Source organism: Podarcis melisellensis (assembly GCF_964234715.1).
Source record: "Podarcis melisellensis genome assembly, chromosome: 16".
In the NCBI taxonomy this organism is placed as follows: domain Eukaryota; kingdom Metazoa; phylum Chordata; class Lepidosauria; order Squamata; family Lacertidae; genus Podarcis; species Podarcis melisellensis.
Genome location: NC_138533.1, coordinates 41776410 through 41790497, shown reverse-complemented (window position 1 = coordinate 41790497; position 14088 = coordinate 41776410). Strand labels below are relative to the sequence as shown.

At 43.7% G+C, this 14088-nt stretch overlaps 1 protein-coding gene across 1 annotated transcript in view; it reads left to right on the top strand.

The window, feature by feature from the left end:
* Positions 1 to 14088, top strand: part of MYO18B (myosin XVIIIB) — a 258709-nt gene that overhangs the window by 154209 nt on the left and 90412 nt on the right. The window contains exons 31-34 of the mRNA XM_081892930.1: positions 5817 to 5940; positions 6704 to 6904; positions 7538 to 7648; positions 9290 to 9394. Coding sequence (XP_081749056.1) covers positions 5817 to 5940; positions 6704 to 6904; positions 7538 to 7648; positions 9290 to 9394 — 541 coding nt within the window. The remainder of the gene's footprint in view (positions 1 to 5816; positions 5941 to 6703; positions 6905 to 7537; positions 7649 to 9289; positions 9395 to 14088) is intronic.

The window sequence follows — 14088 nt, the reverse complement described above, 5'->3', positions numbered from 1 at the left end:
GGACAGACCAGGCTGGACAGATTTACTGGGGCTGGTAGATCTCAAGGTGTGAGTGAAAACACAATCAGATGTGTGTTGCAGCAAAAAAGATAATTCTCTTGTTGTTGTTGTTGTTTAGTCGTTTAGTCGTGTCCGACTCTTCGTGACCCTATGGACCAGAGCACGCCAGGCACTCCTGTCTTCCACTGCCTCCCGCAGTGTGGTCAAACTCATGCTGGTAACTTCGAGAACACTATCCAACCATCTCGTCCTCTGTCATCCCCTTTTCCTTGTGCCCTCCATCTTTCCCAACATCAGGGTTTTTTCCAGGGAGTCTTCTCTTCTCATGAGGTGGCCAAAGTATCGGAGCCTCAGTTTCACAATCTGCCCTTCCAGTAAGCACTCAGGGCTGATTTCCTTCAGAATGGAGAGGTTTGATTTTCTTGCAGTGCATGGGACTCTCAAGAGTCTCCTCCAGCACCATAATTCAAAAGCATCAATTCTTCAGCGAGCGGCCTTCTTTATGGTCCAGCTCTCACTTCCATACATCACTACTGGGAAAACCATAGCTTTTACTATACAGACCTTTGTTGGCAAGGTGATGTCTCTACTTTTTAAGATGCTGTCTAGGTTTGTCATTGCCTTTCTTCCAAGAAGCAGGCATCTTTTAATTTTGTGGCTGCTGTCACCATCTGCCGTGATCTGGAGCCCAAGAAAGTAAAATCTCTCACTGCCTCCATTTCTTCCCCTTCTATTTGCCAGGAGGTAATGGGACCAGTATGGGACGCGGGTGGCGCTGTGGGTAAAACCTCAGCGCCTAGGACTTGCTGATCGCATGGTCGGCGGTTCGAATCCCTGCGGCGGGGTGCGCTCCCGTCGTTCGGTCCCAGCGCCTGCCAACCTAGCAGTTCGAAAGCACGTCAAAGTGCAAGTAGATAAATAGGTACCACTTACCAGCGGGAAGGTAAACGGCGTTCCGTGTGCTGCGCTGGCTCGCCAGATGCAGCTTGTCACGCTGGCCACGTGACCTGGAAGTGTCTGCGGACAGCGCTGGCTCCCGGCCTATAGAGTGAGATGAGCGCACAACCCTAGAGTCTGGCAAGACTGGCCCGTATGGGCAGGGGTACCTTTACCTTTAATGGGACCAGTGGCCATGATCTTCTTTTTTTTGATGTTGAGCTTTAGACCATATTTTGCGCTCTCCTCTTTCACCCTCAATAAAAGGTTCCTCCTCACTTTCCTCCTCACTTTCTGCTATCAAGGTTGTGTCATCTGCATATCTGAGGTTGTTGATATTTCTTCCGACCAGCCCATCCTTTCGCATGATGAATTCTGCATATAAGTTAAATAAGCAGGGAGACAATATACAGCCTTGTCGTACTCCTTTCCCAATTTTGAACCAATCGGTTGTTCCATACCCAGTTCTAACTGTAGCTTCTTGTCCCACATAGAGTTTTTTCAGGAGACAGATGAGGTGATCAGGCACTCCCATTTCTTTAAGAACTTGCCATAGTTTGCTGTGGTCGACCCAGTCAAAGGCTTTTACAAAGTCAATGAAGCAGAAGTAGTTGTCTTTCTGGAACTCTCTAGTTTCTCCATAATCCAGCGCATGTTTGCAATTTGGTCTCTGGTTCCTCTGCCCCTTCGAAATCCAGCTTGCACTTCTGGGAGTTCTCAGTCCACATACTGCTTAAGCCTTCCTTGTAGAATTTTAAGCATAACCTTGCTAGAGTGTAAAATGAGTGCAATTGTGCGGTAGTTGGAACAGTCTTTGGCACTGCCCTTCTTTGGGATTGGGATGTAAACTGATCTTCTCCAGTCCTCTGGCCACTGCCGAGTTTTCCAAACTTGCTGGCATATTGAGTGTAGCATCTTAACAGCCTCATCTTTTAAAATTTTAAATAGTTCAGCTGGAATACCCTCACTTCCACTGGCCTTGTTATTAGCAGTGCTTTCTAAGTCCCATTTGACTTCACTCTCCAGGATGTCTGGCTCAAGGTCAGCAACCACACTACCTGGGGTGTACGAGCCATCCATATCTTTCTGGTATAATTCCTCTGTGTATTCTTGCCACCTCTTTTTGATGTCTCCTGCTTCTGTTAGGTCCTTACCACTTTTGTCCTTTATTATGGTAATCTTTGTACGAAATGTTCCTTTCACTCCTCCGATTTTTTTGAACAGATCTCTGGTTCTTCCCATTCCGTTGTTTTTCTCTATATCTTTGCATTGCTCATTTAAGAAGGCCTTCTTGTCTCTCCTTGTTCTTTTTTGGAAATCTGCATTCAATTTCCTATATCTTTCACTATCTCCCTCGCATTTTGCTTGCCTTCTCTCCCCCGCTATTTGTAAGGCCTCATTGGACAGCCACTTTGCTTTCTTGCATTTCCTTTTCATTGGGATGGTTTTCGTTGCTGCCTCCTGTATAATGTTGCGAGCCTCCATCCATAGTTCTTCAGGCACTCTGTCCACCAAATCTAAATCCTTAAACCTGTTCCTCACTTCCACTGTGTATTCATAAGGGATTTGATTTAAATTTATATCTTACCTGCCCAGTGGTTTTCCTTGAATTTTGCTATAAGAAGCTGATGATCTGAGCCACAGTCAGCTCCAGGTCTTGTTTTTGCTGACTGTATAGAGCTTCTCTATTTTTGGCTGCAGAGAATATAATCAATCTGATTTCGATGCTGCTCATCTGGTGATGTCCATGTGTAGAGTCGTCTCTTGTGCTGTTGGAAAAGCGTGTTTGTGATGACCAGCTTGTTCTCTTGACAGAACTCTCTTAGCCTTTGCCCTGCTTCGTTTTGAATTCCAAGGCCAAACTTGCCAGTTGTTCCTTTTATCTCTTGATTCCCTACTTTAGCATTCCAATCCCCTATAATGAGAAGAACATCCTTCTTTGGTGTCACTTCTATAAGGTGTTGTAAGTCTTCATAGAATTGCTCAATTTCAGTTTCTTCAGCACCAGTAGTTGGTGCATAAACTTGGATTACTGTGATGTTAAAAGGTGTGCCTTGGATTCGTATTGAGATCATTCTATCATTTTTGAGATTGCATCCCAGAACAGCTTTCGCCACTCTTTTGTTGACTATGAAGGCCACTCCATTTCTTTTATGGGTTTCTTGCCCACAGTAGTAGATATGATGGTCATCCGAACTGAATTCGCCCATTCCCGTCCATTTTAGTTCACTGATGCCCAGGATGTCAATATGTATTCTTGCCATCTCATTTTTGACCACATCCAACTTACCAAGGTTCATGGTTCTTACATTCCAGGTTCCTATGCAATATTTTTCTTTACAGCATTGGACTTTCCTTTCGCTTCCAGGCATATCCACAACTGAGCATCCTTTCGCCTTTGGCCCAGCCGCTTCATCAGCTCTGAATCTACTTGTACTTGTCCTCCGCTCTTCCTCAGTAGCATGTTGGACGCCTTCTGACCTGAGCGGCTCATCTTCCAGCGTCATAACTTTTTGGTGCCCGTTGTCCTTGTCCATGGAGTTTTCTTGGGAGGCATACTGGAGTGGCTTGCCGGTTCCTGCTCCAGGTGGATCACATTTGGTCAAAACTCTCCACTATGACCTGTCCATCTTGGATGGCCCTGCACGGCATAGTTCATAGAGTTATTCAAGCCTCTTCGCCACGGCAAGGCAGTGATCCATGAAGGGGAATGCTCTTCTAGGCCTCATCAACTAAGATCTAGTGTCCCTATCAAGGGAATTCAAGGCAGTATTCTGCCTTGGCCTTGAATACTGTGTCTGGATGCCACGATTTAAGAAGGTCCCTTCCAGCTTTACAACTCTATTATGCTGTGCATTTAGAGCAGGATCAGGGTTCTTCTGAGAACATGCTCAGCACAGCATGCTTTTCAGGAAGGAACTGGTAATAATAACACATTAAAACTATTTTGCAGTCAAGGCCATTTCATCAGATTTAACCTAAAGAGATTTAGCTTGACATCTAGTTTATTTTTTCAACTGGAGGTTTGTTTTCATTGGCTTCTCCTACACCTGGAAGTTTGATTGTTCAGCTGCATTATTTCATTGCTTATTCGCATGGCCAGGCAGGAGGTGACTTCTTTCACAACACAACATTCTATCCAGTGACACACACACACACACACACACACCCTGAAGTACAACTATGCTGGGAAGTAGCCAGAGATGAATCCCACTTCTTTCCACCCAAGAAACTGAGCACCAAAAGTGGGTTGAAATTTGCTCCCCTACACGCCACAGTTCTTCCAGGTGCAATGCTTCACAAGCCTGTCTTCTCAGGTGCAGCTGCCCTGCCCTTTCCCCAGCATGCCCCTGACTTCAGTAGTGCAGTTTTAAGTCTTTATAGCACACGCTTCATTGAAACTTCCAATCTATCTCTGAGTCTGTGGAAGTTTGGCACTGAATTCTAAATGGCAAAGCCATTAATTATGAATGGGGGAGCTCGTGAATTGCTAATCTAATCAAACAATTCAAATCTCATACCATTTATTGGAAGATGCTCACCTTTTTTAGAAGAGCTCAGATATTGGATGCTTTAAGTTCTTTATCAGAGCATCCTTTTTTAAAATAAAAAGGGGGGTGTATGGGAGTCTCAGTGTTGGCATCCATCCAGAAACCAATTCTCGGGTCTCAGGCAGAGATCGTTGCAGGCACTGCAAGTAGATCCTTTAACTCAAGGATTGAGGGTCTGCCACTGACCTTTGATCCCTGCTCCCCACCTCAAGGCCTACCTGCTTCATCTCTCCTCTGCTTGCACCCTGAGATACTGCTAGGGTGCTGGGGCCAGGCAGCAGGGTCCTCAGATCTCTTCCTGAGCACCCAATGTGTTACTGGGTAGGTAATGAATTTGGATTGTTGTACAGTTTTGGAGAAATAAATGCATTTAAGATGACCTTATCTAGAGGTTATTTGGGGGTGGGTAATGAAAAACTAATCAAATTGATTTGGAACAGGATCTGCTAGGAAATTCATTGGGGGAAACAGATTGAAGAGAAGCTTTTGTGGGGCGGTGATCTGAGGTGATTATATTTGGGTGAATTTGGACTGGAAATTAGTTGTTTCCTCCTACGACACTCACACTCACACTACATCTATACCTATTAAGCTAGCAGCATATACACGTTTTATTCAAAGGTCAGTCTATGGGTCAGTGCCCCAAATCTTCTAAGTCCCCAGCATAGCTTCTGCTTCAGCCTGCTGTAGTTGCCACCCAAATCCTGCAGTTGGTTAGGCTACATAAGGTGCTGTGGAAAGGTTTATGGCCTGGTCTAGGAGAGCCAATGTGGTCTAGTGGTTAAGAGTGTTAGACAAGGACCTGGGAGACCCAGGTTCAAATCATCTCTCGGCCATGAAGCTCACTGGGTGACCTTGGGCCTGTATCTGCCTCTCACAGCCTAACCTACCTCACCGGGTTGCTGTGAGGATAAAATGGGGGCGAGGAGGACTATGTACACCACTTTGAACTCCTTGGAGAAAAGGTGGGATATAAATGCTGCTGCTGCTGCTGCTGCTAATAATAATAATAATAATAATAATAATCCTCAGAAAGGTGGTATGTGTGTATATGTGTGTTTGTGTGTTTGTGTTCCTAAACCCACCTAATATATTTCATATTCATTTTAAAATATATGAAACAAAATTGCAATAAAGCTGGGCTTGCAAGCTGGTCCTGGCTCCAGCAACTGTCCTTAAGGACTTTGAGGCCACGATCAAGATTCATGTGTGGCCATCTACAGCTCTGGCCAAGACCTGGCAGCTCCCGGCCTGCATCTTTGCCCTGCTGTGGGACTTCCTGCTGGGAGTGATGGAGGGCCAACTCATGAGACCTTTTGCCTCTGTCAGATTTGACCTGCAGCTGGCTCAGGCCTTGGGAGAATCCGCCTTCGAGAAGAGCCTTCGGGAGAAAGTGTTACAAGAGAGCACCAGCCTTCAGTTTGAGCTGGGGAAGTTGCAGCGGAGCTTAGAGGTAAGGCAGGGGAGGGCAGAAGGAAGGAAGAGGAGCAAAGGGCACAAGGGTTCTGTGGTGGGACTAGATGACCCTTGAGGTCCCCTCCAACTCTACAATCCTATGGTTCTGTGAAATGAGCCACGGCAAAATGCATCCAGATATGCAACTGCTGGGGCACATACACAGGTCAGACAGCTGCACAAATCTTTCAGAATCTCAAAGTCTGAATTCGAAAGCCAACCTCCCCAAGTTTTTATTAATTGATTTAATTTCATGAAATTTATATACTACTTGGTTGTAAGAAAAATCTCCAGGCGGTTTGCAAAACAACGAAACATTAATATTATCAATAAGGACAATTCAAAAAACAGCTACATAAAAACCTTTGAAGAAAAAAAATTCAAAAATGGCTTCAGAATTCAAGATCTCAAAATTTTTATTTTGAAATGTTTATTTTTGAGATGCACTTTAAAAAGAAAGCACATCTTGCCTAGTTTCTGATTTTAAATCCTATCAGCACCAAGAAATGGTACCTGTATTATTTTCCAAGACCTTTTTCAAGGTACAGTATCTGAAATCGTTTAACTCTCCTGCCTTATGGATGCTGCATTTTAATGTTTTATTGATATTGTAAGTTGCCCAGAGAATGTTGTTGCCTGATGGCAGATATATATAGATGGCAAATAAATAAATGATACAGTTGACTAAACTGTGGATGTGTCAATTTTTTCCCTTGTCCTCTATGTCCCCCCACCTTCACGATCCCCCCTGCCGACCCCAGCAAAAAGAATTGGACAATGCCAGCCTCAACCAGCGGCTTGTGCTGTTGAGCAGCCAGGTGCAGGAGCTCAGCGCCCCCAAGGACCTGGATGCCAACTCGCTGGCTGCCCTCCAGAAGAAACTTTGGGACCTGGAGTCAAGAGCCTCTGAGCAGCAGAAGGAGCTGAGTTCCCAAGCAAGCACCATTGAACAGCTGGAACAGGTAAGGTGGCCTCCTGAGGAGGAAGTGATTTGGCTTTCATCAGCACTTTGGGTGCAACCTTGCCCTCCCTCTGTTCCAAGGGCACCAGCTAGGAAGTACTGAGCTAGGCACAAGAGCTTGGGAAGAAGAGGACCATGCAAAACTCTCTTCTCCACAGCCCTCAGTCTCCTGTCCCCCATCTAGAGTCAACAGGACTGACCTCAATTACAGGGTTATTTTAAGGAGCACAGAAAGGTGATGCAGGGGGCAAGCAACCTACATCCCCCCCCAGCCATGGACTACAAGGAGGAGAAAATAAGATGAGGGAGTAGCAGAAAGAGAGGGGGGAGGGTGCCTTCAGTGATGTCTGGCTCCACCCACTACAGATCAGTGGCTCCCAACAAATTTTCCATAAGTGAATGTGGCTCTCAACAGAAACCCTCAACAAGTCACCCTCCCCAACTGAAGGTGCTTGTGCTAGTGTTCAAAACCCTGAACGGCTCAGGTCCCAAATATCTGAAAGACACCCCCCCTCCTTCCCTGCAGACCATCTTGAGTGCTCAAGATGTTGTAACCCTGCCCCCCAGGACCTCACAGTGAAGTGTGGATAATTCATCACCTTCATCTTCATATTGTCCTGGTGCTTCCTTTCAGCTTCACCTGAGACTCGAACTGGAAATTGAGAGGATGAAACAGCTTCACCAGAAGGAGCTGGAGGACAAGGAGGAAGAGCTGGAGGATGTTCGGCAGTCCTGCCAGAAAAGGGTATGGCATGGGGAGGCAGCCACCTTTGTCCTTGTGTGTCCTTAGTCTGACAGATTTCTGTAGCTCTGGGCATTCCAGTAGACAGAGCTCTCCACTCCTGCCCTTGAAGGCCGTCCTGTTCATTTCACATAGGAAGCAGCTGCAGTGAATAATGGCTCAGTACCTATGTGTGGCATGGAGAAAGTACTGGATAGCGAGAAGTTATTCTCCCTGTCTCATAATACTCAAATCTCATGGACACCCAATGAAGCTGAATGTTAAAAGATTCAGGACAGACAAAAGAAAGGACTTCTTAACGCAGCACATATTAAACTATGTAACTCCCTCCCTCAGGAAGAAATGGGATGGCTTTAAAAGAGGATTAGACAAATTCATGGAGGAGAAGGCCATCAATGACTACCAGGCATACTGGCAAAACTCTGCCTCCAGAGCTGATGCCAGTAATGCTTCTGAATCCCAGTTGTCACTAGAGGGAAGAGGGCTCTTGTGTTGTTTGCTGGGTGCTGTGCTGGATGAGCTGTTGGCCTGACCCAGCAGTTTCTTCAGATGGTCTTGTATTCAGCTGATTTGTCCCACGGACCATTCTGTCTTGTCGGATACAGAATGCGGAGCACAATGGACACTGGAGCTTGACCGCTGTCATTGGAAGGCAGATCTCATTGATATATAGGTGGGATTAGTTCTGCTTCTATAAATTAGAGAGAATTGTGGCTGATTATATATGCTTTCTGGTCCCACTGAGTAAAACCAAGACTGGATTCAAATTAATTTCTTTTTAATTAACTATATAATTATTTCTGCCTATGATGCTTCAGAGGCACTAAAAATATTAGGCAAAGCTTGTTTTCAAAATTATAGTGATATATTAGAAATCTGAATCTAACATGTAATGTTAAGGTCTGCTGCTTGGTATGCATGAATCTTCATGGATTTCCATTTCCTTGGGCTGCTATTGATCTTTTCACAGAAAAGAGACATTATTTTAAAGAACTACAAATAAATCATGATATGGGTGAGTGGGGACAGCATCGGCATGCATGGTATTGGCTGGAATTAAGAGATAAAATGATGGGCCTCAGATTGTGGCCCTGATCTTGAAGGTGTCGGTTTTAATGACACCTTTGATGGTTGTCTCTGCAAGTGTCCACTTGTTGGGACTTTAGTCTTATTTTAAATGCATCTGATGTTTTGTGTTTTAAAATGTTTTTAATTATCTTATATGCAAATCACATTGAGGCATTGGTTTAGAAGATGATAATCAAAGATAATGATGACAATAACAACAACATCAACAACAACATGCAAAGAATCCCAAATTAACCCAGAAACCGTAAGAGGATAGTTTCAATTCTTATAAATGACGCTTCCAATCCAATCAATCAAAAAGGGTCAAGATGTATTTGTTTTCTTTCTTAGGTCAGTTTTTCCCAGTCAGGAGCTGCCTTTGAAACATAAAACAAAGAGCAATTAAAAACAAAAATACCACCAGTGCAATTTCAGGTTTCTGGACATAAGGAAAGTTGTTCTGGTGAAGAAAGGATGGCATTAGCAATGGCTGCAGGCTGCTGCTACTCGCTGGCTCCCCTCTCAGTTCCGCTCAGTCCATTCAGACATCGCTCTGTTCCTTGGCCTCTTTTACAGCTGCGTCAGCTGGAGATGCAGTGTGAGCAGGAGGGCGAAGAGAAGCAGGCAATTCTCTGTGAGAAACGGGACCTGGAAGGGCTGATTGCCACACTCTGTGAACAGGTAAGGGAACTGCAATCTGTCAGTGACTTGGAAGGATGTCACCGTTAGGCCCTGGGGAAACAATGTAGAACGCCAGCAATGGAACAGGTGGTTTGTCTCTACCCTGCCATCTCCTTTCCTGGAGCCATATGCAGGGCGGCAAGGGGGTCACTTGGAGGAGCACAGCCTCCAATGCCTTCCTTTCACCCTTACAGAATAAAATAAATGTGTAAGCCAAGGCAGTAGCACACAGGCAATTGTCACCACACAATCTAAACAGTGCAGAATCACAAAGCCTTTTAAATGCCAAAGAGCTCCAAAGTGTCTTTATCACTACCCTAAGGACTCTCAAAGCAGCTAACAATCTCCTTTCCCTTCCTCCCCCACAACAAACACTCTGTGAGGTGAGTGAGGCTGAGAGACTTCAGAGAAGCCCAAGGTCACCCAGCAGCTACAGGTGGAGGAGCGGTGGTGGCCCAAGAAGACAGAGGAAAATATTGGAGATAAACCACTGGCTGTGCAGGTGGTGTAATGAGGAAGGGTTTGGCTTCTTGGATCATGGTCTTGAGAAAGGACTTCTGGCAAGAGATGGGCTGCATCTCACAGCGGTTGGCACAAATGTGTTTGCTAGGAGAGCTTTAAACTAGAACTTCAGGGCGAGGGAGACAACATTACAGATGACAGAAGAACTCACAGTGCTAGGGATAATAGTTTCTTTGATGCACAGGAAACTAACCCTAAACCTAGCTGAAACCGAAACCTGCTAAAGGGCAAGAAACTACAAGAAAGAAACAGCTGGAGGGAACAACTCATGGTTTCCATTGTCTCTACACAAATGCACAAAGTATGGGAAACAAGCAAGACGAATGGAGCTTTTAATGCAGGATGGCAAATATGACTCTGGTAGACATTATTGAAACCGGATGAGACCCATGACTGGAATGTAGGAATTGAGGGGTATAACCTGTTTAAAAGGAATAGACCAAACAGGAAGGGAGGAGGAGTAGCCATTATATATGAAGGATGTGTACACTTGTGAGTGTACGCCTCCAGCAGGAGTCTTCATATGTTCTTACGTTTTTAGTTGGCTTTTCAGGACCCCTTGTCCTGAATGCTCCCTGCCTCACTTGGCCTTGTAGCTGGGCTCTGCCTCCTTCCTGTGCATCCTCACGCGCCTTGTGTGTGAGGACAGATTCTGAGCTGCAGCTTCAAATACCAAGCACAGTACAGTTAATGGCTGATAACTGTGTGTGCAGAATGCATAATTCAAGATGTGTTAAAAGTCACCTTAAGGGCAAGACGCGACCCATGAAAGTGGATTTTGGAGAATTGTAATTTGCTTGCAAGAAGTGGAATTTATACTTTTGCTAATTTGTTAGTTTTAACTTCTTTGAGTCTGGCTGTGGTGTGTGGAGGGGGAGAAGGAACTAAATTTAAGATGCTTATATTTAATAACAAGATATTGGGTTTTTTTAAAGGGTGCCTTACTGAAACAGATATCAAAAGCAAACTGACATTTTCAAAAATCAGAACTGCAGATTTGTGGAGTAACTCAGTTTAATTTCCAGGTTCTTGCTTTGAACTTGCTGGCCCATTGAAGCTGAGAAAGGCAGCCCCTGTGCCAGCTGCTCCACCTGAGGCACCAAGGGTGTTCTGCAGTGCTTTCTGTGGCCTCTGCTCTGTGCTCATGGCTCCTGAGGGCCACTGGAGGCAGGCAGGCAAGAGATTGCTGCTGCTGCCAGTGCCACTGCCTTCCTCTGATCTCCGCCACTTGTGATTCATTGGCTGTTTCTGCTAGCAGAAGGAAAGAGCTGCCAATTTGGCCATTGCTTGAAATGCTGCAGAAGAGAGTGACGTTTGCAGCCACTCTCTCAAGCCCTTGTTCGTTAGCGAGACACAAGGTTGGAGATGGTAGAGGCAAACACTGAGGTCTGAAAACAGCAGCAGTGACTATATTTGTATTTAGAGCACGGAATTAATTTATTGTGTCAGATGCATTCTGTGATAAGACCAGCGGAGCATTACAGTGACTGAGGAAGAGAGAGTCCAAGGGGGCTAAGTGGGGAAAGCAGAAGCCATGTTTTGCCCAAACGTTCCCCAGCCAGAACCCATCTGTCAGAAAAGTGGGGAAGGCCACCGGCAGTGCTGATTTGTCCTGTTGCAAGGGGACTGTTGCAGGCTGTTTCCATGGGTGCCCAAATGGCAGGAATGAGTTTCCCGATCTGATTCCCTCAGATGTTTTGGAATGCAACTCCCATCAGCCTCCACCTCATCTGACTGGGGCTGATGGGAGTCGTAGTCCAGAGCATCTGAAGGGTTCCAGGTTGGGGAATGCTGGCATTCTGGCATCAAGCCTCCTGAGTTTTCAGCACCAGGTAGAAACCACAATCTTTGTCTTTTTCTCTCAGAGGAATGCTACCATCTCAGCTGCTGCTCAGCTTCTCTGTCTGCAGTGCCCTTATGCATCATATATATGCATTTATATATATATAAAGTTTTACATAACAAATTTATTTGGAGAAGTGGCAGGCTTTAAAGTGAACCCCTCTAGAGTCAGACATGACTAAACAACAACAAAAGATGAAACTGTTGGTCAAAAATGTAACAGCACAGGAAAAGGAAGAATTGGAAAATACATCTGGCCTCAAGATCTGTCATAAAGCAAAATACCTTGGCATCTGAATCACTCCAAAAACATCGAATTGGCAAAGATGTACCATAATTGTGACAATGTATGTTGGAAATGTAAAGAAAAAGAAGGTACCTTCTATCATATGTGGTGGACTTGTCCCAAGGTAAAGGACTTCTGGAAAAAAAATTATAATGAATTTTTTAAAAAATGATGAAATATACATTTATTAAGAAACCAGAGGCCTTTCTCCTTGGGATAGTTGGTACTGAACTGCCCAAAAAAGACGTGAAAGTATTTTTGTATGCCACAACAGCTGCTAGGATTTTACTAGCCAGTAAATGGAAAACACAAGAATTACCAACGGTAGAAGAATGGCAGATGAAGATGATGGAATTTATGGAGCTGGCGGATCTCACTGGAAGAATCCGTGACCAGAAAGAAGAGGATTACCAAGAAGATTGGAAGAAATTTAAAGACTATTTCAATAAATACTCTTAACATTAAAGATATGTAACCACTTCAAAGAACCAATTAGACCTAAATGTATAAATAAGAAAATGTACTGTAAGAAAGGTAAAGAAATTGGAATACGACTGTAATATTGTTTTATGAAATAATGATATTGGAAACTGCTACATTTAAATTAAGAGGAAATTCAGATGGAGGAGATTAGAGGAAGTCAACTAAAATGTTTATGAAAATGGATTTTAATTAATTAATGGAGTTTCTTTTTTTCTGTTTAGGTATGTTAAGTCTGTTATTCTTTTTTCTTATTTTTTACTTCTATATTGTGTTGTTGTGTTGTTGTATATTCTCTGTTTTGTTATGTCTATTGAAAATTAATAAATATTATTGTGGGGGGGGGGGGGACATCAACTTGTTTCAGTATAATTATGTGAAAGTTTGGAAAGGGATCAAAGGGAACCTCGAGATCTGAAGTAGGCTAAACCTCTAATTTTTAGGAAACATTTCCATCATCAAAATGACCGTGGTTCCCAAACTACTTTTTTTTATTCCAAACAATTCCGATACTGGGTGGAACAGGCTACCTCAAAATCTGGCAAAAAGACATTTCCAAATTTTTATGGCAGGGAAAAAGACATAGAATTAAACAACAATTTTTAATTGATGCAAAAGAAAGAGGAGGCTTTCCCCTGCCAGATTTAAAATTATATTATGAGGAAGCCTCTTTAACCTGGTTAAAGGAATGGTGCATGCTTTAAGATCCCAACCTCTTAGAAGGGTATGAAAACAGGTATGGATGGCATGCATACCTGTGGTATGGGAAAGTTAAAATTCACAAGAACGTCTTGAATCACATTGTTAGAAAATCCCTGTATATGGTCTGGGAGAAATATAAAGATCTCTTAGAGCCAAAGGCACCTTGGTGGATCTCACCAGTTGAGGCATCTGCGGTAAAAAGGAAAAACACGGGAGGAAATTAGCCAACATATAAAATACTATTAAAGGAAGAAAAAAATGAATTAAAGCTGAAAAGCTTTGAAGAGATAAGAAAGACTATTTGAAACATTCAAAACAGATAAAAAAGGGGGGCTTGCGATAGAGGCAATCAGATTGGAAACAGATTTGGTCAATTCCAAAACAAAAGCTCTTTCTAAAGGATACCGACTCCTCCTTGACTGGGAAGTCAAGGAGGAGGAGGTGAAAGTGGCCATGATTAAATGGGCCCAGGATTTTGGGTACAATATAGATCTGATAGAGTGGGAAAATCTATGGAAAGTAAATTGGAAATTTACGGCGTGTTATACGCTGAGGGAAAACTTTCAAAAAATGTAATATCATTGGTACCTGACTCTTTGGAAGCTTTCAAAAATGTATAAAAATGTATCTAGTACTTGTTGGAGATATAAAGAAGGAACCGGTACAATGTTCCATATGTTGTGGTTATGTAAAAAAATTAAGATCTTCTGGGATGACATTTACCTAAAACTTTAAAAAATGCTCAGGGTTTTATTTACAAAAAAACAACAACAAACCAACAGAAGCCTTTTTACTCGGAATTACAGGACCAGACATTCCTAAGAATGTAAGAGAAATATTTTTATACGCAACTGTCGCTGTG